Here is a 23,872-nt window from a genome sequence, read left to right as displayed (position 1 = left end):
CAACACGCTGTTCGACAGATATTCGGGTTCGTCGTTGTCTGCGTAGACTCCAGTTCCAGGCACTATTGTCGAGAACCACTCCACTTCCAGAACGGATAGAGGCGCTGCCGTTCGTCGAAATAACGTACTGCAGGTTCACCATAGACGAGAAAGTATATGATGTGAAATGAGCAACACAGGCTATTGTCTCTTGTTGTTTCCTGCCGTTCTCTTCTTGCTGGGCTTTCTTGCTTTTTCGTCCTTTTTGTTGTCTATCTCTTGCTTTTTTGTTCTGTCTTGTTTTTCTGCTTCATCGTTCCTCTTTTGCCAGGTAAGTGTGTCTTATTGCTCAGTCTCATTTTAACTTGAATAACGTGTTCCTGTGTCTTGATCACATCTCTTCAGTAGCTTGCTGCCCCTCGAGGATGCTAACGTACTTGTCCTGGCCCATGGCCAGTATAACATGAACTCTAGGATATGGACGAAGGACAAGAACGACCACAAGGACATGGATAAGTGCAATGACGCGAATTTGCTGAGTACAGTCGTCCCCGTGGCCGTTGCGGAAGACAAGGCTGTGCAGATACTAAGGATACTAAAGATCTGTTGTAGATGATCTGTAGTTCTGCAACCATGCAGTGCATAGGTTCCAATCGCGTTTGGTTGTCCTGTATTTCCCTCCCATTGCCGTTCTTTCAAATGAAATGAAATGAAATGATATTCACGGCATATTTTATTTCTCAGGAATGGAGTTTTTCAACATGCTCTTCATCATCCTCCGATGGCTCTGCCTGGCGGCGACGGCCTTCTTTTTTTGCCTCGCCATAACCGAGGACGACATCATCCTCGCGGCCGTCTACACCCTCTGCGCACTGTCTACACTGTTCCTCTTCGCAGTGGGAGACGAAGACATCAGAAGCATGCTTTGGAGGAACGAAGCAGAAGAATACATGATACCTGAAATAACCGTTGATCACTCGGCGTCGGCCCATACGCCGTCGGGGTGGTCCGGCGAGTGCACTGTTACCATGACTGAGTGATGTGCTGGACAGTTTGTTTGTAAATAACATTAATTTTTTTTATATTTTTTTGTACATAACGTTTGTTAAACGGCTTCGCGCGATGGCATTTCCCCTCCCGCCAGTAAAGCGAAGACAATTTCCAGCTTTCCGCGGCCTCAATCGGTTCGGCAGCTCCGCCGCTTCCTGGGGTTCATAAATTTTTACCGTCGCTTTCTACCTCACTGCGCCGCCACCCTTCGGCCTCTGGAAGCGCTTCTCTGCAAGCCCTTTCGTGGTGCGCACACCTTTGCGTGGCCCGCCGAAGCTCAATCGGCTTTTGAGAAGATTAAGGGTGATCTCTCGGCCGCCGCTCTGCTCTTTCATCCCAAGTATGACGCCCCTACAACCCTTATGGGCGATGCCTCGAACTTCGCTGTTGGTACCGTACTCCAGCAGCAGTTCGGCGACTCTTGGCACCCCGTCGCCTTCTTCCACGAACAGTCTCAAGCACACGGAACAACGATACAGCACCTTCGGCCGCGAGCTTCTCGGTGCCTTTCTTGCTGTTCGGCATTTCCAGCATTTTCTTGAGGGCCGCAAGTTTACCCTTTTGACCGGTCATAAGCCGTTGACATACGCCTTTCGATCCGCCAGCAGCAAGCATTCCCCGCGCGAGATCAGGCATCTTGCCTTCCTGGTTGAATTCGGCTCCGACATACAGTTCGTCAAGGGCTCGCAAAACTGCCCGGCCGACGCCTTGAGTATGGTTCGCCTTTTTTTGCAGCACACACACACACAAAAAAAAAAAGAAGAGAAAGAGTAATAAATCGGGAGTAGATTTACACGTAAGTTGAGTCAGCCTATATGTGTGGCGACATGTGTGATTGATTGATTGAGTGACATGCTGCACGTGCCGCAGGGTGGGACTGCGGATAATTTCGACCACCTGGGTGTTAATCGTAACGCCTTGTGCCCATCGATTTATTTCATACTATCACCCCAGCTCGCGCAGCTCCACCTCTCCGTTTAGAAGCCACCCAAAACGACAAGCACTTCCTCTACCGAAGCAGTCGTAGCGACCTCACGTGCTTAAGAGAACTAATAGCAGTAGCCGTGCCCCTCGCATCAGTGACGTCAGGGGCTGACGTCAGCTTGCGTGGCGTAGCAGTCAGGATGATCGCCTTCCACGCTGAGACTTGGAGGTGACGCGGGTTCGAATCCTGTCACCGGCTGTGCTGTCCGAGGTTCTCCCTTGGTTTTCCGGCAGATATTCCAGACGAACGTTGGCACAGTTTCCCCCTGAAGCCGGCCCAGGACGCATACTAATCCCATGTGCCCCTATCCTTCCTGCTGTCCTCTCTCCATCTGTTCACGTCTCTACGCCGCTCGTAGCCACAGTTGCTTCGCGGCACTATCGCGGAATTTAAGAAAAAGAGGCGATTATATACGACGCATAGAACGGACGGACGGACGGACTGACGGACGTGGAACGAAAATAGAATAGAACAGAAGTAGAAAGAATAAAATGGAAACGCTTCCAGCTGTTCCATGACACCTGATGTGTGAAAGCATTGAGTGAGTTAAAAGAATACTTCAGCACGTTATGTCCTTGAGGTAATTCGCCAGGGCACACAGCTCAGGTTGTTGGTGCTACCTTTGCCACAGGGACATCCCTTCTTGGGTAATGGTACGTAATTGCAGGCAAAATATTGAAAGGAACGTCTAACCTGCAGGTCACCGAGACAGGGACAGGTGAGACGCTAAGAAACTTCGTGTTCGGCTCACAGCGGATACATTTGAGCTCAAGATTCCCGTGCTCCTTCGTTCCGATGACTTTAAAGTGCTCTCGATATTGTGGCCACGGTACCTCTGACAGAACGGAGGCAACTCTGCTCGGGCTGCTCGCAGTTACAGCCTCACAGGCGGCGTCCGCGCCCGAGGTGACGTCGACGCCTTCAAATTCGGCCATTCTCTTCACTGTCGCCAAGGTCGACAAAAGAGTGTCGAGGAACAAGGAATATGACGTGCGAGGGCGTGAGCACGTGCAGCAAGGGCGAGGAGGAGTGGAGCTCGTGCCTGGTGTCGGCTATAGGGAGCCTCGACGGGTTGCTGCAGCTTCTCACGCGCGTGCAGGATCCCTAGTGTCGGCGCGCCCTTCGCGCCACCTCCTACTCGGCGACGGTGTTTCGTCGTTTTTACTCAAAAAATACTCAAAAAGACAGATACAAGTTACTGAAAAAAGTAATTAAGTTGCAGTTAGAAGTGAGTGTTCGAAAATGTATCTAATATTTCCTCAAGATACACAAAAAGTATCTAAGTCCACGTACTCAGATACTTTTACTAAGTTACTTAACAACCCTGATGATAGCCGATGCCGCAAGAGGATCCTTTTGTGGGGGCGCATCCTTCAGAGCTCGAATTGTCCTCCAGATCTTCGTGGCCGGGTCAAACGGTGAAAGATGTTGACAGAACTTACGCCAACGCTTCCGGTCTTCTGTCTTAAGTGCCCGTGTTACTTTAGCTTTCAACCGGCGGTATGCTACAATGTCAGGAAGTTGCCCTGTTCGACGAGCCGTTCTTTCTGCTCGGCTGCACGCCTTAAGGTGGTTAATTGCTGAAGAATGACCGACGTGACTTGTTATCCTTTTTTACAGGACCACCGCGTCCTCAATGGCGCAGCGAATGGCTTGCCAGAGGGCCTCTGATGATATACCGGTGTGCACAGATGGTCGGAGGCCGGCACGAAAGAGTTTCTAGTTCGTGAAAGAAATTAGTTCAGTAGTGGCTGAGAGAGGCTATCTATCATGCGAAATATAGAGGAAAGTGGTCACTACATCGGGTGCCGACATCGCTAGCACACAACATGTGGCGAATTATGTCTGCTGTGGAGCACGAAAGATCCAATACATAGAGTGACGTTGGTGATCGCATATAAGTTGGGTGTCTGTTGTTAAGTAGGCACACGTGAGCATTCTGCATTCCTTCCAAGAACGTCCTTCCCCGGCCGTCCGTCCTGCCGCTTCCCCAGGCCGTATGATGAGCATTGAAGTCACTCAGCACGAGAGCTGGGAATTCCAGTGAATTGTATAAGCACAGCCTAGTAGCACAAAACCAATTTGTAAACGTCTAAGAAATGTGTTCGCTTCTCCCTGGTTTTCTTTTAAATAATCAATCAAACAAAGGTGTTCGCAAGGATGCTTTTTCTGTGTAGAAGGCATCTTCTATCCAGTCTACATGACATCTAGCTTTGGCTAATGTGGCGCTTATTAACGTCTTGAATACGTCGTCGAGTAGGTCTTGAAGACGTCTACTATATGTATAGATATCACATGTTGTGCGTGTCTTTTAAGACGTCTATAATATGTGTACCGGAACGTTATCGCAATACACTCTTTCCCCTGCCAAGACTCAGTTCTGTGGATATCTATAATATATAGCCTTATCAAGATGTGCCTCTTTTTTTCTTTTTTTACCTCAGCTACCGTCACCACCCATGTACGTTTCGTTGTGCGTTTCCTTCTTTGCTTGTTTCTCGTATCTCCCACGGTGTTCCAAACCGCAGAATGAGAAAAACAAGAAACCGGATGCGCGTTGTGGCCAAGTAGGAGAACTGTACCTATGGGTATAGTCCATTCACTTGCAAAGGGGAAACAGACACCATACGTTGCTTGTCTTGAAAACTTCCGCAAACTCGAGAGTCTACACTCGCCTGTAAGTCAAGACGGAGGGTGAGCTTATTACGTTTAATGAGATTACACACAAAAGTAACACCGAAATGATGTATTGCTGGGAGTATTAGTTGACCATAAACACACCCTTCGTGTTTCGTTCTACTTTTGGTTCGAGACATTCAGTAAGTACCATCGACAGTTAACGCACGCTGTGCATGTCATCGTCTTCCATTAAGATACGTTTTAAACAGGGACAGCGAAGACGTATTATAAACGGAAAATCGGTACGTCTTGCGGACATAAAATGGAGACGTTTACAGGAGGTCTTTTTTTGGGATACGTCTTTAACAGAGATGGCAAACATGTATAATAAACGGAAAATCGGCACGTCTTACAAACGTTCTACAAATTACGTCTACTAGACGTGGCGTTAACGTCTTGATCGTGTTCTATCCTAATTTGACCAAATAAAGACGTTCTTGCGACCTTTGGTGCCACAAGGGATACACCCACCACATTCTTATGGAATGTGAGCTCTACGGCCTGCAAAGACGGATACTGCGTGATGAGCTGTCCCATATCAACAATGGGTCACTCAACTAAGCTGCACTCATTGGCCCCTATGAAGATCCCGTGCTCCATCGTCGGATTTCACCTGTCCATGAACTTCCCATTGTCCGCTAGGTTGCCTCAGACGCTTTAGTTTATTCTCGTGTTTTCATACTTCCCTCACCATCTTCATATTCTGTTCCACGTCCAATGGGGTAGGGTACGGCATCGCGGCGGTGAAACGCCCCATCTCCTCGTCAGCATCAGCAGTCATTGTTTGTTGATATTGTTTGCCCCCCACGCTGGACTGTTACCCCGTGCGGCGCATTGTTCTCCCCACAATCTTAAAACAGTTCCTTGTAGCAAAAATGTATTTCTACAGCATTTTGCTAGTTGTGCATTGTTTTCTTTGGTTGATAACTCTCCGCGTGCTGACGCACTTCGTCCAGGGTTGCGTCTCCATACACAGTGAGCGCCGTTACTGTCTGACAGTCGGCGTGGCTCTGGTAGGAGGCCAAATTCGTCGAATCGAAGTAAACCTGAAAAAAGACAAAAACGAGTTATGAAGGTGTTCGAGACGCTGAGGACGAAACAAGACCCAATCGGTAGCCAATAGTAACGTAATCCTTTAGCTCACACAGGGGCCCTATTCTTGTGTATCGCCTGTCATTGGTCGTTACGCGAAGAAGGCGTGAAGGAAAAAGGTGTAGGCCACGCACCCTCAACCAGTAGTCGAGCCCTTGATCCTGCAATCTTCGCGCTTTATCAGAGTGCCCATATTACAGCGAGGCCGCCCTTCCGCATGTTCTCGCCGGAAGCGGAAGGTTGTAGGTTGTATCGTGAAAGAGAAATCTGTGCCGACGTGCGATATGTGCGCGTAGAGTGCATAGCCTACACCGTGGCGCCACTTGACTCCCAACGTGGCGTGACTGGGCGTGACTGCCAACAACGTGGCAAAATGCGCAATGTTTCGCAATCCATGCACATGAAGGTTATTCCACAGTGAACGGAATATCACCACATCAAATTAATTGCAATACACGTTTACACCCATGCACACCACTTTTCTCTCCTTTTCCACCTGTCGTTTATTTCAATATAGCACACAGTGCCCCCATGACGTAGGAAAGCGCGACCTTCCTACTATTCATGCGCTAGAGACACCGATGGACGACGATACCGGCTATGTATAAATAAAGGGAGCCTATGGGAGAAGCGTGTTCTCGTAGTTCTACGTAAAGTGATCGAGCTCGATTACTTTTGACGAGAATAGCTCTCTTGGAGGGGTGAAACTTAGAGAAACCACGTGACCAATTGTCTGTCCAGTCACAGTGCAGCGGTGAGGGGGTATTCATAGATCGGAATCATATTCCGCTCGGGTTTACAGCAGAAACCAGTCGTGGCTATCCATAAGCTGCCACCCCCTAATTTGAGAGAGGAACCAATGAGGTCGCTTCAGTGACAATAGGGGAGAGAGGGAGCAGGTAGAAGGGCTGCACACAGGCACCAAGTCAATGCTCTATACTACCCTCACGGGTTGGTTTCGATGCGTGACAAGGATGCTTCGCTGGAGAGCAGCGGGGATGTGACACGAGTGTGAAACAGGTTCATAAGTCTATGGCAGAGAACGGAAACCGAAACCAAACTTCGCGGGACCAGCATCATGGTGGGGGTCGGTATTTTTTTCAAGTTCTCTATAGACTGGTGACGTCAGTGAACAAACGCACACATGCAAGCACTGGAATGTTGTCTCATACCGTGTACATAAGTCCCTTCGCCTCGATCTTGAAAGTGAAGCGGGCTCCTTTGCAGATGGGGATAGAATAGTGCTTCTCTGTTCTCCAGCCACCGTTCTGAAGCGAGTTCACAACAGTTTGTCTTTGGCTGAAGCGTGGATTGATGTGTATCGCTATGTCACCGTTAGATGTCTCCAAGTTGATAGAGAAACTAAAAAAAAGGCAATGAGAACAGCATCAGGACGGATAGGAAGTCACTAAACAAGCTTCCCTCTGCATTAAAGGGACACTATAGTGCAAAAAATTCTCCTAATGAACTGGAAGAATGTTGTTACCTTTACACTAATACAAAATGAACGGGATTTACGGGTTGCTCCAATTCGTGCCTTATGCTGGATGGAAGGAAACCACAACTTACTCTTCCCCTCCCCCTGTTCTTCTCAAGAAGGGCGACAATGCGCAGGGGGCTCCCATTGGTTTCCTCATACCATTTCCCCATCAATTGTCGAGAAAGATACTTCGAAGATGCCAATGACCCGCTTATCATCTATGACCGAAGAAAGCACAATTTACACATTCCCTCTTCTCAAGAAATGTGAAAATGTGGACGATCATCAGATTCGTCTCTTCAAACGGTCCCCTGTGATGATTGGACAAATCGCTTGAGGAGACCAATGAGAGCATGCTTTGCATTGTCACCCTTCTTGGGAAGCAAAGACAGAGAAAGTGGAAATTGTGTTTTTTTAATCATGAACAGCGCAACCGATGAATCCAAGTTCCTTTTGTATTCGTGTCAAGGTAAAAGTGTCCCATGAACTGGTAATGTTGTTCGGCGACTTGCAAAACAAAGCTGACGGACTCCGTGAATGACTTGTCGACCGCCATACACAAGTTGAGCGCGGATAATGTTGGCAGTATCCACACTGCACCTGTGCACATAAGATCTACGTCCGCATCCTGTGACTGCCTTGAACAGTTGAAACAGGAATAAACGCATCTGCAACCACGCGCGTATATTAAGTATATCTGCCCGCTTCGACAGTCATTGTATTTGAAGGATTTGTGTCATCATTGTATTTGTGTCATCAACAATTGTGCAGTAAAATGGAGTCAAGGGCACTACAATGGAACACACACACATAAATGGGATGGGATGGGATGATGGGATGGGACAACACAAATTATACACACTTTGACACCATTTTGGATTCTTTGCATCAATAGAGCATTGTAAAAAGATGCGCGCAGCGCAAAGCAGCATGGGAACATGGGACGCTGCTGCTGCGCACACTGGCAATGTTGTTGTTTTTCTTCTACCTCTGCCTCTGGTCGTCTCGTAATGCTTTAAGGTGCTAAAAGTTCCCAAGAGCCTTTGTGTGCCACAGGTGGCGCTTGCTTTTCTAGAATGGTCTATTGCGGCTTCTCGTGGTAGATGTTGACAGTGACACTAATGTTGACTTGCGGATAAATACGGATATCCGCGGATATCTGCACCCTCCGTGCGGGTTTATACGTGCATCTCTGGCCATAACCCACGAAAGTCGACTCAGGAACGCCCAAGCCGGTGCTTACTCGACATACTTGACGGGCGTTTTGAGTCAAGGCTGATTCTTGAAGCACAAATCTGGTCTCGAGGAGAAGCTCAAGTCGAGAATAGTCTCAAAATACAGCCCTTAGACTAAGGTGTCAGGAACTCGGAAAATACCATCCACTCGAGCAATGATGTGCTATGGCGGCCATAGGTAGCCACCTGTCATCGATCTCTGCAACCAGTCGTGGCCACCATCATGGGTGCCACTGGTCAGCAGTGGTTTCGGAACGCTTTTTTCAGCATGATATAGTTGATTTTCATATACGTTGTTTCTCTCCACTCTATTTCTATTCTTTTCTATTCTTTTTATCTATTGGTTGCCGGCAACACGTAGAGTGGTCTGGACACAGGTGAGATGCTCCCCAATTAGAATTATGACTCACTGAATGGTCGCAATTACTGTGGGAGGTTCTCGTTTGTTCTAATTGCCAATTAGATGGTGTCCGGTGTCCAGTCCCCTTGGTGTGCTGCCGGCACCCGGGGTCAGTGCCTACTACTTACGCAACTGTTAGAAATTTCAGTGTTCTGTGTAAAAATCCGAACGTCGAAATCTGCGATCGATTCTGAAGCCATTCGACAAGGTCTTCAGTGGTATCAGTTCCTCTTCCGGATATCTGATGGATCGGAAAAATCCGGATTAAAAAGCGACTTGATTTGGCGTGCTGAAAATAGTACCTGTTTTAAAGTGATTTCATTTTCTTGGATAAATTGAAATCGATACTTAGATTACACCAGAATTATAAAACAGAGATATATAAAAGCAAGATAAATCCGGACATGATTAGGATTAGATTTAGCGTTTTCTGCAAAATGCTAATTTCACTTAAATCCGATTTGTTTCTTCAAATTGCCATCACTGCTGTAAAGAGAAACTTCTTTACCGACTCGCTTACGTAAGAAGACATGAATTTTCCAGATACCTGTTACCACCAGTGGAGCGCATGCTGCCTTCAACCACAGGTTCATCAGTGAGAGGTCTCAAGGGTCTCGTCTTGGTGTGCATATGGCCATATGAAAATGAAATGTGATAAAATGAGTTTGTTGACGAGCTCGTATGTATCATCACTATAGGGCCCCATTTTTTCTCTTCTTTCTGCCTTCATCATCATCATCGCTATCATCATCGCCCGACACCTCACGTAGAAGAAGTTGTGTTTTTAGATTGTGTCGAAACGGACGCCCAACGCCCCGCGACTACATCAACTTATAATGACGCCTTTCGTGCAGCATATTTGCATGTCTATTTTGGAACACTTCTGTGCACGCGTTTAGACGCGATTCGTGCCACATATTTTCACACGTATTTTGAAAAACATTTGTGCATCTTTCGACGCGTTTGGAGTCGCATATTCGCATAACCATTTTCGTAATACTTCTGTGCACATTTAGGTGCGTTTCGTGCCGCATATTTGCATGCACATTTTGGGATACTTTTGTGCATGTTGAGACGCGGTTTGTGCCGCATATTTCCATGCGTATTTTGGAATAATTTTGTGCGTTTTATATGCGTTTCGTTCCGCATGTTTGCATGCATATTTTGGAATACATTTGTACATGTATTCAAACGTGTTTCATGTCGCATATTTACATGGGTATTTCGGAACACATTTGTGCGTATTTCGGCTGTTTCGTGCCGCATATTCCCATGAACATCTTTGAATACTTTTGTGTATATTTAGACGCGTTTCCTGCCGCATATTTGCACGCATATGTTGGTGTACCTATTGCACGTCAAGTTCCAGGCCCCAATGATCACAACCAAGTATTTTATGAGGAAAAAGCGGTATAAAATTGTGCATATAAAGTATTTCATGCATTCATTCGTATTGAACAGGGACGTCGAGTTCGAGCATGCAAACGTAGCAAAATGGGAGACGGTTCCCCACTTAGTTCTAAAAATAGATCAAGGAACGTGGCTCTATACGTGAAATGACTACAAAAGGAAGCGTCCTATTGGTAGCAACCTGAATTTGAAGCTGTAATACGAGCTTCAGTAATATGCAAATTTTCAACAAGTCCCCATTGCGGCATCATGATTGTCCCGCTTTGCATTGTCATTGCGTAGAAGTAGTATTTACTTACCACGACCCGAAGATCGGAGACGCGTTCTTGAGGATCACCATCAAAGGCAACGCTCTGCAATATAATTTATTTCGATTAAATTAAGTTACATCCTGTAGTTACCATTAACGATGTTTTGGTCAAAGAACAAACACATCGAGAATAAATTTATAAAGTGTGTACAGAAACTATGACTAAAAAGTACAGGGTGGGTGCTAAGGCCAGCCACCTTTTTGCGTGGGACGCTATATCTATTTGAGAGACAGACTTCCGAGACCACACAGAAACAATTTGTGCCAGAGAAATGTACGAAAAAATCGTGGTTGCCATGCCCTGCGTAAAAAACCAAATACGACCACACAAACGTTCGTCCTCGTCCATTTCCTATGCGCTATACCGATGGATTGAGACGAAAGTTTGCGTGGTCGTATACATATTTTGTTACACAGTGCTTTTGTAACAACAATTTTTGCGTAGGTTTCTCTGGCATAAATTGTTTACTGTGAGGCAGCGGAAATCTGTGTGTCAACGAGGCTATCGGTCGAGGAAGCGTCACGCCACGCACGAAAATGTGAAAATGTGACTGACCTTTTAGAGCACCCACCCTGTATATAGGAACCCAGGAAACCATATATATCCAGAAAACGTCTACAGGATATCCTATTTTGGACGTTGGTATATCCCACGGACTTTGCCACACAGCCCATTTACATCCCCGAGACGTTTTGTGGACTGGCACTTCTTTGTCATTTGTAGATCCTGCGAATATCCCGGGAACGTCTTTTTAGGATATATGGACGTACGTGGGACATCATGCAAGCAGGTCCAAACATGCACTTGCTTTTAGTTGATACGTATCTGACATGACAACACCATTCTGATATATATGTAAATATATATGTATTTGCATACGTATTATGTACAATGTTAATTTTTACGTGTTGTGTAGTAATAAATGCTTCGAACATCAACAACAGGTCAAAAATTCAGGGAATGTAGTAAGCCCCGCCAGCGTTCGACCAAACTCTGACGCACGGTCCCCCAAGGCTGACCATGTTACCGCACGTGCTTCCACCCTAAAAAGAGCAGGCTTCCTTTTGTATTGTTGACTCTATGAGATGAGCCACAGAAGATTGTGTACTCATCTTCCTAAGCTTTCCCTAACCATTTATCCCGCTTGTTACCCCATTATTCGTATCTCGCCTATTTCTATCCTTGAGTCAACAACTGAGACAAGTTCTAAAACATTGCCACATTGCTATCGCACTGAAGTGCAGCATCCCTTCCTTCCTTTCCTTTTTGTCCCCTCGAGGGAGCATTCACAACAGTTTATGCTGACAAAATGCCCAGAGCTTATACTGAAATAAAGACCGTTGGGGCAAGTTCGTTACGTATTTGGACCGTGATACACCTGTAACGGTGAGGAGGTGCTTCTTTGCAATTAACCCGTGAATCTGCAGAGACATGGTATAACCAATAATGTTTCTGACATTCTTTCATGCCCGATACTGTGTTTTTAATTCAAGCTATTGTCTATAATGGGATTAGCTGCTGAGTGGAGCTATAAAAGTGATCAAATTCCACTGTTGCTTGACGATCGTTACGAATATAGATAAATACTTTCACGGCTAGCAGCACGCGAACGATAGAAATATATAACGATTTTGCTTGTTCCCGCCATCCAATTAACGTTTACAGAAGTTTTTGCTTGCTCTCAGCAGAACAAAAATGTGGCTGTCGGAACAAGATGTCATAAACTTCACGTTCATTCGCATAGCTTCAGTCAACGTCCTGGCGACGTTCCTGTGACGTTCAACCAGTGCCCAAAATCTCGTATACTGGATCTTTCATGGGTATCCAAGGGATCTCCAGGCTTTTCCTCCATTCAAATGTCCAAAGCGAGATATCCTGCAGACGTACCTAGGACATCTGTGATTTACTCAATAAAATAAAAACGCGAATGTCGTTCTGGGACATCCCACAGATATTGGATGGATGTCCAGATATTCAGGACGTTCACGACCTTGTAAGGATGTCCTAGGGATATTAGTGGTTTACTCCCAGTAAACCATATATATCCCAGGTACATCCTGGCGATATCGCAAATTGGATGTTAGGATATCCATGGGAGCTTCACAGAGAGCCCGTTTACGTAGAAAGTACATCCATGCGACTGCCAGATTCCTACTGTTTTCACATCCCAGAACCGTCGCATAGACATCTACTTTGGATATTTGGATGTTCAGGGGATATTTTAAAATTCATGCTATTTTTGCGTTGAATCAATTTGAAATTGATAGTTGATTGATTGCTGTAGCAAATAAATGCTGCACACAGTAATTAAGCAAAAAGGCTTCTACTTTTGGCAGCACACCCAGCTTGTGGAGGGGTGCACAGCGACCTTTCGGCCATAATCCAAGACCAATGCAGACCACAGGTTAATAAATGTGCTCCCGCCTTTCACCATATCAGACGCAGGCTCCCTTTTTTGGCCCCTCCACCGCGTACACGGATTTCAAGAGATACCAGAGCGAGCATACACTGAAATACAAATTGTTGGAGTACGTTCGTCAAGTGTAGCGTGGCGTATCACATTTGCAACGGTGACAACGTCTTTACAGCTAATTTGTGAGTCTGCAAGCCATGTCAGCTTATACCTGCGAACGTTCCTGACACCCCATCCTAGCAGCTATCGTGTTTTTAGCTCGAGCTACCGTGTATACTGTGATTGTTTGGTAAATAAGGTAGTAAACCCAAAAATTTTCCCCGTTTGCTTACGTCATGCCACTAACGGTCACGTGTCGTAGATGTCTGCGAAAAATAACGCGCGATTGCTCTCTTCTTTTTACATCTACCAGATGTCCCAGGGATATACAAAGTAAGAGACTTTTCGAAGTCACATTGTGGACGTACAGGTAACATCGCATAGACGTGGTGGATATGTGCGACGTGTGCGACCTTTGTGGGACGTACCTAGGATATTTCTGGTTTACTGGGCTGGGAAGCAAATGGAAGAGAAGCGGCGTGGCTGAATGGCTGCAGCAGCTGCTCAAGCTCGGAGGACCACGTTGCAATTATTATGTACCTAATGTGCATCTTCACCGATGGGTATTCCAAGACGCACTGTTTGAGCCAGAGGCGGTGAGTTTTCATTTTCCCGGGGGGGGGGGGGGGCAAGGGCGCACCGCGAAGTAAGTACTCTGGGGCGGGGACATGTTTATTAAAAAAGAAAGGAAAGGTAAGCCAGATGGATGTCAGCTTGTTATTAAATAAAAAGTGAAAGGGGGAAGACAAAAAATGCAAAGAAAAGCAGGACGCAAAAGAAAACAAAAAGAAGGAAAGGAAAAGTAAAATGCAGAACACAAAACTAAAGTGAAGAATCACACACTCTGGCTTGATCCTATGATGTATGCAGAACTGGTATAGAAATAAGAGGAAGGAAGAACAGAAAAAAAAAAAAAAGAAACAGAGAGAACGTAAACAGTGAACATGTGCACAACTGAAGGCATTACGCCTTTGAAAACTGAGTGCAAAAGGAACAAAATGCATTGAATCCTCGGTGTTTGACCCGAAATGCGCGCAATATAATGAATATGGTCAATGAAATGGAGCAGCGGGAGTTGAACCCGCTTCCAACGAATATGCGTTCCGAAGATCCTACCGTTACACCTCACTGGCAGCTGCTGGCACCTTTTCGACTGCTTCGTTTCATTGATCTGATTGCTTTGGGCGAAATTCAGACGATGTGTTGTGTCATCCCCTGTGTTTCTTCGGCTCACCTTCTACTGTGATAATGAGTATGGTGGGCGGATACATATTTTACAAATTGCAAGATGCATTATTGGGGTTGGTGCCTCTTCGCTCTTTTGACCCAGGCGCGCCGAACCCCAAAGGTTGGTGTCAGTCTCTTAGCAGCACTTCCAGGGGGAGGCGGCGCCCCCCCCCCTAGTTCATGTTCCGGGGGGGCAAGGGCCCCCGAGCCCCCCCGCAGTCGGCGCCTATGGTTTGAGCGATCAGAGCCGTGCATTAAAAGGGTGTCTGGCCATTCGTGGGACCTGCATATACCTGAGGCTCCACCCACTTTTTGAGGTATCTAGCCAATCACAGTTACGAATACAGTTCCCTATTGTTGTAGGCTATCGAGTACGTATGAATCACCATTGTTTACGGGATGCCATATCATTTTGGAGAAACTAACAGATTGATTTTGATTGCAACGGATATCACTGGTGAGAGACCAAAACGACGGATTTTGTGCCCACTGTTATCAACGCCATCTGCATGGAGCGAGGCATGCTGGGAAGACTCAGAACTGGAGGAATGGTTGTTGACAGAAGTGATTCTCCAGGAGAACGGCAGAACCGCTTCTTCGTATAGCAGACGCGGCTGCCGGTATGAACTTTTAAATCACGAATCGAAAATGCACAAAGATGCATGTATAAATCAAATTCAATGATCCTATGCAAACTCTTACGCATCAGGGGCGTCTTTCCTGCAATTTTCTTGGGATAGCGGTTTTAACGAGGCCTAACGGTAGCGACGAAACATCTCATTTTTGCGTAAATAACGATGGCGGAGCGAAAGTTCAAGCTGCTTTTGCAAATACGTACTTGAGAAAATATACTCACAGCATGAAATTAAAGTAGTCTGTGAAAAAAAAATTCACGAAATTTCCGCTTCACCGTTCCAAGCCTGATCCTCCACCTTGGATACATTTTGGTGTCATGGTGTCTCCCATAAAAAACGGCAACCAATGAAAGGCGCCCAAGTTTGATTCACAGGTCGGGTCTCTTTTTTAGGCTCCTCCTAATGGCCAGACTCCCTTTTAATACACGTCACAGAGCGATTGCGCTATAGCGCCACCTTGACAGCGCAAGCGAAAGCTTTGTGGGAGGTACGTCTGTGTCCTGCAGCTGCCCAACGTGAAACTCTTTCGTGCATCGCCCGCTTTCAGTTTGCAGACGATGCGCAGAAGAGAGCGTCACCTGTTTTTTTAATTTTCTCTGTTGATGGGCGCGACATCTAGCGTCCGTAACAGGAAGCGCGTTGCGCACGTTATGCGCACGTCGTGAACTCTGCATCGCAGGAGGAAGGAATGAAAGGAGGCGTTCTATTCCTACTACACTCTTAGAAATGAACTTCACCGCATAGCACGCTCCTAGCCAACCATCATCTCGAATGATATCGTTATCTTCCCTTATCTGTTGAAAACGGTAGGCGTACGCCTTTTTTTGTGACAATTATGAACCGCATAAATGTCACAAAAAAGGCGTACGCCTCCCGTTTTCAACAAATCAGGGAAGATAAGGATATCATTCGAGATTATGGTTGGCTAGGAGCGTGTTATGCGGTGAAGTTCATTTTTAAGAGTGTACGCACAATGCTGGTTCCGACGCTACCCCGTTGCCGTTTTATTGAACATGCTACCTCGGTGCGATATCCGCGGTATTGGTCACGACGCCGTCCTCCTACAGACAGAGTGTAGATTATCACCGGTGTCGTCTGACATTCCGAGAAATGAGACGACACTCGAAAGAGAACGCGTCAATGCCAACAGGCGCTGCGTCTTTCGATAACCACTGACATATATAGAGAGAACGGAGACCTGCAGGGCGCTCACCCACCCAGGCTGCTTATCTCCAGTAAGCGCCGTCAGAGCCGGTAAAGAACGTCAGAATCACGAATTCACGATCTTTCCACAAAAATTTGACACCCGCTTCGCTCCCTTTTTGCTTTCATGCAAGCCACTGGACTCCTCGAAGAGCTCTAAACAGAACTCCGACCTGTCGTCGCTTCACTCTCACCATAATTCATCCTCTCATGTTAACCACTGTGAAGTGGGGTAGGGTCCTGTGGCTACCACGGGGAAACATCCCATGTCACCATCACTTCGTCATTTATTGTTGTTGTTGATGTTGTTGACACCCGAAAACACGTAAAAGCCGCCCGAAAAACCGTCGCTCATCAAGGCGCGCTCGTTCAAGTTGCCCCGCCTAAAGTATGGGGAGCAGGAAAGGACAACATAGGAAACAGCACAGAACATCCGATATCGATGATTATCGGTAACTGATGGCTGCGAACAGATAAGCTTGCGAAGACAAAATGCGTGATTGGGCCGGTCCCCGCCCTCCCTGTTTTTCTTATTCTGTTTTTCTCATGCTGTATTCATGCGCAGTGGAAGTGTCTTCGGGCCTTGCCGATAGCGCCGAAATTTATGAAATCCGAAAACGGGCTTGCAGAGATGGCAAGTTTTCGGGTGTCGAATTTGTGGAAAGATCCTGTAATTGTGACTGAAATGGGGTGTTGTGGCCACGGGCTTTCTAATAGCGAAAAAAAATAAATAAATAAAATAAAAACGTTACCTTTCCTTGGGAATTTTTTGAGTTCAATATACCTCTACCTGTTTGTAAACAAAAGACGTCATAATGTTCGACAGCGCCACGAGTTTGGTAGAGTTGAACTACGTTCAAAGCTAGTGGCGAACAAGGTCGCGCACGAAAGCCACGGTCTTGAGGGTACTACGATGGTCTCTGGAAGGGACGCGACCTTCGGTCCTGCTTTTCTTTCAGCGAACAATTGCTCATTCGTGGAACCCAGCTCTCCCCTTCCGATTTGTTTTGGTTTCGGTCTGTCTACCAACGTCATGATGATGTTTGTCGGGTAGAGGTTTATTAAGCTAATTAGACAAATTAATGAGGTACACTGATGGAAACCACCAGTTTGGGCGGCAAAAACCTCCACAAGCTTCACGCAAAATGTTTCTAATTTTTATCTCAAGTACATTTAAAAAAAAAATAACTATAGGGGTCACTCTTAAGTGAAACACTCTGTATGTACTTCAGTAGGAGGCTATGGCAAAGCAAAACACCCCAAACCGGACAGAGCTCCCGTGACCTAGTGGTTATGACGGCGACGGCATTCCACACCTGGGGGCTTAATCGCTTCATCGTCGTTGCGGTCGTTACAAGCTCACGACCGGCGGGAAATTCAAAAAGGCGGGCGGGAAATTTAAAAATGTGGGCACGTGATAAAACACGTGCACGGCGCTCTTCGCTCGATATGTGAAGGCCGTGGTACACGTCACGCGCAATGTGTCACGTGCCGACCTTTTTGAATGTCCCGCCACTCGTTAGCTTGTAACGACCGTAACGGCGATGAAGCGATTAAGCCCCCTGGACTGGTCTGTGACGCGTGTTCGAATACGAGCGCCGGCTGTGCTTATCTGGGCGCTTTCCTGGGTTGTCCACGGACGACGCTTTAAGGCAAATGTCGGCACTGTTCAGTGTGAAGTCGGCTCAGGAGATTTTTCGACATTACTCCCCCCTCATTTTTTTTTTTTCTGATTTAAGAGTGCCATGCGAAGGTGCACCGCCTACTATTCGAATGTGCCCAGCGTTGTCATGCTTGGTTCTCGAATCTAATCCCTCCGCCGACGTTCTCAGGGTTTCTCTGTGGTTTTCCTGCACGATTTCCAGGCAGATCCCCCATTGAAGTTGTCCCGAGACGAGTATTAATTCTCCATTCCTCTACTCCTTCCTGTTGTTTCCCCATCTCTCCCGTTGTATGCTGTACGCCGTTAATCAAATTAAAAAAATCCAAATTGGGGGCAGATTTACAAGTTACACGCGTTACATAGTTACAGTTGATCCGTAGAAACAGTACGTTACTAAATAATGAGTGCGAGAAGTTGTGAAGCGTGTCGGTTAAGTAACACGGTAGTAAACGCAAAGAACACGGGCAGACAGAGGACGCGTCCTGTGTCCGTCCGTGTTTCCTCGCGTTTGTTAGCATGTTACTAAATAATAAGTTACAAATACACCTTATAATGGATAATAGGTTAAGGAAAGTCGTATTCTTACGGGCTTTGTCAGCCATTGTCCCATCCTGTACAGACGGCTACGCAAACAGCTTTCTCGAGTCTTTGTCGCCTGAAAAAACGCTCCATTATTATGCGAAACAAATGAAGGGAAAGGAGGGAGGGGAAGAAACGAGGCATTCTATGAGGTATAAGAATGAGTCTGTGTTTTTCCATGGTGGACGAATTCCTCGTGTGTTTTTCGGTGTTTCGTGTCACCTGTTTCGGTCGTTCAATGTCAAAATTGCTGGGCCCACGGCCAAATCCAGCCGACTAACGCTCTGCCCTAAAAGCGCTGTTAATCTTCTTGGACTCCATATAGGACCTGGTTCCTCAATGTCCTGCGGCTAATTATTCCATTTCACCACATTACCACCGGCAACAGATCGTCAATAAGGTATACCGCCCCTGGCGATGAAACTCCCAACTCATCATCATTCGGATAAAGTTGTTGTTGTTCATTTCGTTTCAGAGATCGATGTTTAATGTCACGGCGTCTCTAGTTCACTTACCACATTCCGGTAGCTTTCAAGTTCATGTTCATGTTCTTCATGTCAAGTTCATATAGCTTCACATGTTCGGCTTTGGTTCTTGATAATCGACGGCGACATCATTTGCGAATGGCATTATTTTTCTTCCTGTAGCCTGATGCAATACAACCGAATGGCATTCGATGCCACTGTCATTCAATTTGCAGATGGGCAAAGCCACAATGCACGGACCCACCATTGTGCAGCCGCTCATTAATATGGCTATCTGGCGAAGTAAAAACCTCCGAACCATTAGCGCTGTTACCGAAATAACAGGTACACTCTAAAAACCTGAACTTCACCTCATAGCACGCTCTGCGCCAAACCACTGCCACGAACGGTAGGTTTATTGGTTCTGATTCGAGGAGAGAGGCAGGCGTACGCCTTTTTGTGTCAATTATCATTTATCGAAATTGACACAAAAAGCCGTACGCCTCCCCCCCTCTCCTCAGAAGCGATGACCCTACACTCTTAAAAATGAACTTCACCGCATAGCACGCTCCTAGCCAACCATCATCTCAAATGATATCGTTATGTGCCTTGATTTGTTGAAAACGGGAGGAGCACGCCTTTTTTGTGACAATTATGAACAGCATAAGTGTCACAAAAGGCGTACGCCTCCCGTTTTCAACAAATCAGGGTAGATAACGATATCATTCGAGATGATGGTTGGCTAGGAGCGTGCTATGCGGTGAAGTTCATTTTTAAGAGTGTATCATTCCTGGCATTCCGGAGCGTACTTTGCGGTGAAGTTCAGTTTTTAGAGTCTATACGGACAAAAAGAGTAGGGTAATAAAAATATGTACCTTCAGTACGGCAGCAGAGTGCGTACTTCGACGACGCTGGACAGCAAAGCGCTCACTGTGGAACTATCTGTGAAGGGCTGCATCAATATCAGTGACTGTTGCTCTGTATTTGCGTAATAGGGGTCTTATCGCTTCCCACTTTACCTGTCTCGTGTGCGTGATAGCTGCCTTTCAAGTTAGAATGAAGTACTCTATGAAAGGGACGTTACATAGACTCTACACTCTTAAAAATGAACTTCACCGCATAGCACGCTCCTAGCCAACCATCATATCGAATGATTTCGTTATCTGGTCTGATTCGCTGAAAACGGGGGGCGTACGCCTTTTTTGTGACAATTATGACCAGCATAAGTGTCACAAAAAGGCGTACGCCTCCCGTTTTCAGCAAATCAGGGCAGATAACAATATCATTCGAGATGATGGTTGGCTAGGAGCGTGCTATGCGGTGAAACTCATTTTTAAGAGTGTATACCGTTTAAAAATTTCTCCTCCAGGAATGAACGATGCCATTGCCTCGACACCAACATAAAAGGAACGGAATTCATCGGTGGCGTCGTTCGTAATTTACTAGAGAAAGAAAACTTCAATTTACCCTCCCTCTCGTTCTCGAGAAGCGCGACAAGGCGGAGAGACCTCCGATTGGTCTCCTCAAATGATCTCATGCAATGATTGGACAAATCGTTTGAGGGAACCAATGAGAAGGAGAGAACAAAGGGGAAAGCGTTTCTTTCGCTCATTTCGAAAGCGTTTCTTTCGCTTTCGACTCAACGGGTAAACCCTGTTTCGTCGGTAAACCCCGGTCGTCTGCTTTAGCTGCTACTCGTCTCGGCTGCATCATAGAGGACGCAGGAAAGCTCCAGCGTGGACTTAGCTACCTGATGTTTTCTTCAGAGCAACGTGCACGGAACCATAGATACAACACGCATCAGATCGTTGAATGTGAAGGTCGAAACCTGTTTCTATGCGTTTTAGAGCTATTCGCGACTCCAGCGAAGCCGTAGCCACCCAGTGGTGGAAGTGGCAACCTTCGAGTCCAGGTTCGGCGTGCGCCACCTATAGTTCGCTGTGTCGCGATTCGCGACTCCAGCGAAGCCGTAGCCACCTAGTGATGGAAGTGGCAACCCTCGAGTCCAGGTTCGGCGTGCGCCACCTATAGTTCGCTGGAGTCGCGAATAGCTGTGGACGAGAACAGCTTTACCCTTTCTCGGAACCCTAATTCATGACGTGAATGCTTTACGAGCCCACGCGGATGACCCCAAACCGAAGTCAACAACGTCACACTAAAGCGAAGCAGCGGCCCGGGTTCTGATGTCCCGGGGCCCAAATGTAACTGTCGTCTGCTGTCGCCAAGTTGAGAATCATACTCGCGCCCGTTCCACAACCTAGCTGCTAGCTACCTACCCGACCTGTTTACCCGAGGGTTACGTACCCTACTCACATGGTCACGTGGTATAACTCTGTCACGTGAATCTACTCTACTCTGGAGTTCGTTTTGGAACGCAGCCTGCCGTCAGACCACCCGGACCGGTGAGCCGATCCGGTGTCGTCGACCGTATAAGAGAAGGTCGTCGCTCTCGCCTTCCACAAGACATAAGAAGATGACGGCGGCTGCCAGGCATAGCCGTTGGACGATGGTGAGAATGATCTTGAAGAGTTCCATGCTTGAAAAAAGAAACCCGTCGTCACAGGCTGAATTTCATTTCATCTCGTTCAGAAAGTGCGCTGTAATTGGGAAGAAATGCGGAACAAACGCGATTGTGCATAAAGCATGCCTCGTAAGGCAATGTACTGCAAGGAAATGCATGGAACTACAAGGCTACAAGAACTACAGAGCTTCCAAGCGTCTGAGAGACACATGTCTTGCGATTTGGTAGGTAGAGTGATCCTTGGGGGGAGGGGGGGGCATATGTTTATTATATAAAAAAGGAGGGAAGGGTTAGTCTGCGCTACGGCGGCTTGCTATTCCCAGGAAAGAAAGGGAAAAAAGAAACAGAAAAACAAGCAAAAAGGAAAACAAACACGAAATTGATGACAGTTCACCCAGAAGGCCACAGATCCACAGGAACTGAACAAGTGCCTTTGTCACCTGACTATGTTGTTTGGGTGCCTAGTAGCGTAGCTAGGGAAAAGTCCTAGAACCTGAGGCGAGCGATGCGTGACCGGAGGAGAATACGATGTTGACGGTAACGGGTGCAGGTGGGGCAGTTGGGTGACGAAAGATGGCCCATCTCAAAGAGGAGCAGTGGAGTCCGCGCCACATTTAGTCGAAGCTTGTGGAGCGAGGACGTCCTGGGGTAGTGTGGTGTCGCGCAGATCCGATAGCGCGCGAGTGTAAGAAGCACCATGATGATCGCTATCAATAAAGGCTTCTGGAATGGGATGTCTGGCTGAGCGAGTCTGCGGAACCGTATCCAACCGTGTCCAGAACAACCAAGAACCCTTCACCGCAACATGGATAGACTGAAAGCAAAACGTGCAAGTCGACAAACTCAAACTACGAAAGTCCTAAACCAGGCCACATAAACTTTGAAAGACGGGACTGCTGCACTGGAAGTGCTGAATACACCCATTCGACGATTCACGGCGTACCACGCCGAACTCCTTGCGCTCAATGAAGCAATATTCGGCACAGTTCCCTTAGAAGTCGGCCCAGGACGCACATTCCCCCAGGGCGTCAGTCGTGACGTTGCCCACATACGTGAGGCCGACAACGGCAAGCCCTATCGCCATCACCACGACGACCACCACCAATGAAGCAATAGAACCACTTGTACCAGACGAGAACTTCGAAAGTCAACGCAATACAGTCATCGACGACGAAGATAAAGTGACAGAAGCTGTGGCCAGCTACAGATAGCTCCAAACTCAACGATTGCAACATCTACTCGGCAGCCAGGTGGAGGACCAACGACGTCATCCCGACGCAACTAGTGTCAAACTCCCGCAGTTCAAACCTACCCCCGTACCACGTTTGGCTACAATCTGTGTGAGTGGCACGGTTTTTGGGAACAATTTGGCGCCGCAGTACGCGATAACAGATATCCACAAAAGAAAGAAAGATACGATAAATCCCGGTACAACTGGCGACGCATCTTACGACGATGCCACTGAAATCCTGACTGAGCGTTTTCGAGACAAAAGAAGAATCGAGAAGCAGGTCTTGGGAAAGCTCCGCAGCCTCCCTGTGGTAAAGTCACCGGACGACGTCCCGTGACTTGCAGATTTTTACGGGAGATGCTTTTATGACTGACTATGTGCATACCGCCGTACGAGGGCTGCACTCATTCGCCGTCAGAGTGCAACAAGTATTGTGCAATACTATCAGATTATACTCTCAGATCTCCCTTCAGACATCATAGTCCTACGTCGAACATGTGACAACATTGGTGCAACTTCAACCGAAGATAGCATGACAGCAGAGGTGAGCCCAAACTCGGCATCCCAGTAGCCGCCTGTTGGACCGAGAAGCCCAAGGACACTCGTGATATCGTCCTCACTCGTCCTTAGGATATCCTCAGTATCACCACGTCCTCGTCCGTAGCGGGATGACCACAGACTGGCATCATAGGAGCTTCGAGTGATTGTCATTGGCGTACGTCCTGAAGTCAACCGAAGGACAAGGACAGGAGAAAATATTTTATTACTGCGTTGTGCATTTTAATACCTGCTTGCAGTAATCAAGTTCCCGTTGTGGTGCTCATTACTAAATTCACCCAGGGAAGAGTGCTCACGTATCAATTGCAAAATAATCGCCAACAGAAAATATAAAACAGAAATAGATACAAGAATGCAAATGCAGACTGTCATATCTGAAAGGAATTCCTTTATGTACTAGGATTGACGTTCAGTAAAATATATTTTGGTGGACCTTCCATTGCGGTCTTGTTGCATGAACGTCCGCGATCGGTCCCTCGCGGGACGTTGCACGGAGCAAACTTCAATTTCAACGCATGCCTCAGAACAAAACAGTGAGAAACACTGACGTTACCTTGATAGCGACTTAGTACTCAACGAATGCTTCATTCCGTTGATTGTTGGTCATGTGCGAAACTAAAGCAGACTTCACACTTCATTTTTACAAGGATGCTCACGA

General features: G+C 46.9%; 1 protein-coding gene across 1 annotated transcript; it reads right to left on the bottom strand.

The window, feature by feature from the left end:
• Positions 1–5,553: 5,553 nt before the first annotated feature.
• LOC135366626 (32 kDa beta-galactoside-binding lectin-like) lies at positions 5,554–19,887 on the bottom strand. Its single transcript, XM_064599415.1, has 6 exons — positions 19,780–19,887; positions 18,448–18,516; positions 10,610–10,663; positions 9,448–9,518; positions 6,958–7,147; positions 5,554–5,739 (listed from the first exon to the last, which is right to left on the bottom strand). The coding sequence occupies exons 2-6, from the start codon at positions 18,469–18,471 to the stop codon at positions 5,590–5,592; spliced, it is 489 nt and encodes a 162-aa protein (XP_064455485.1). The 5' UTR covers positions 18,472–18,516; positions 19,780–19,887; the 3' UTR covers positions 5,554–5,589.
• Positions 19,888–23,872: the final 3,985 nt, after the last annotated feature.

Source organism: Ornithodoros turicata, chromosome 8, assembly GCF_037126465.1.
Source record: "Ornithodoros turicata isolate Travis chromosome 8, ASM3712646v1, whole genome shotgun sequence".
NCBI lineage: Eukaryota > Metazoa > Arthropoda > Arachnida > Ixodida > Argasidae > Ornithodoros > Ornithodoros turicata.
Note: the sequence above shows the minus strand (reverse complement) of the source record. Positions and strands in the feature narration are given on the sequence as shown.

Coding starts and splice junctions, on each gene's coding strand:
- LOC135366626 (XM_064599415.1), bottom strand. CDS start 18,471: ATGGGACAATGGCTGACAAAGCCC. Junction 10,664..18,447: donor GACAATGGCTGACAAAGCCC/GTAAGAATACGA, acceptor ATTATATTGCAG/AGCGTTGCCTTTGATGGTGA. Junction 9,519..10,609: donor TCTCCGATCTTCGGGTCGTG/GTAAGTAAATAC, acceptor ATGCACACCAAG/ACGAGACCCTTGAGACCTCT.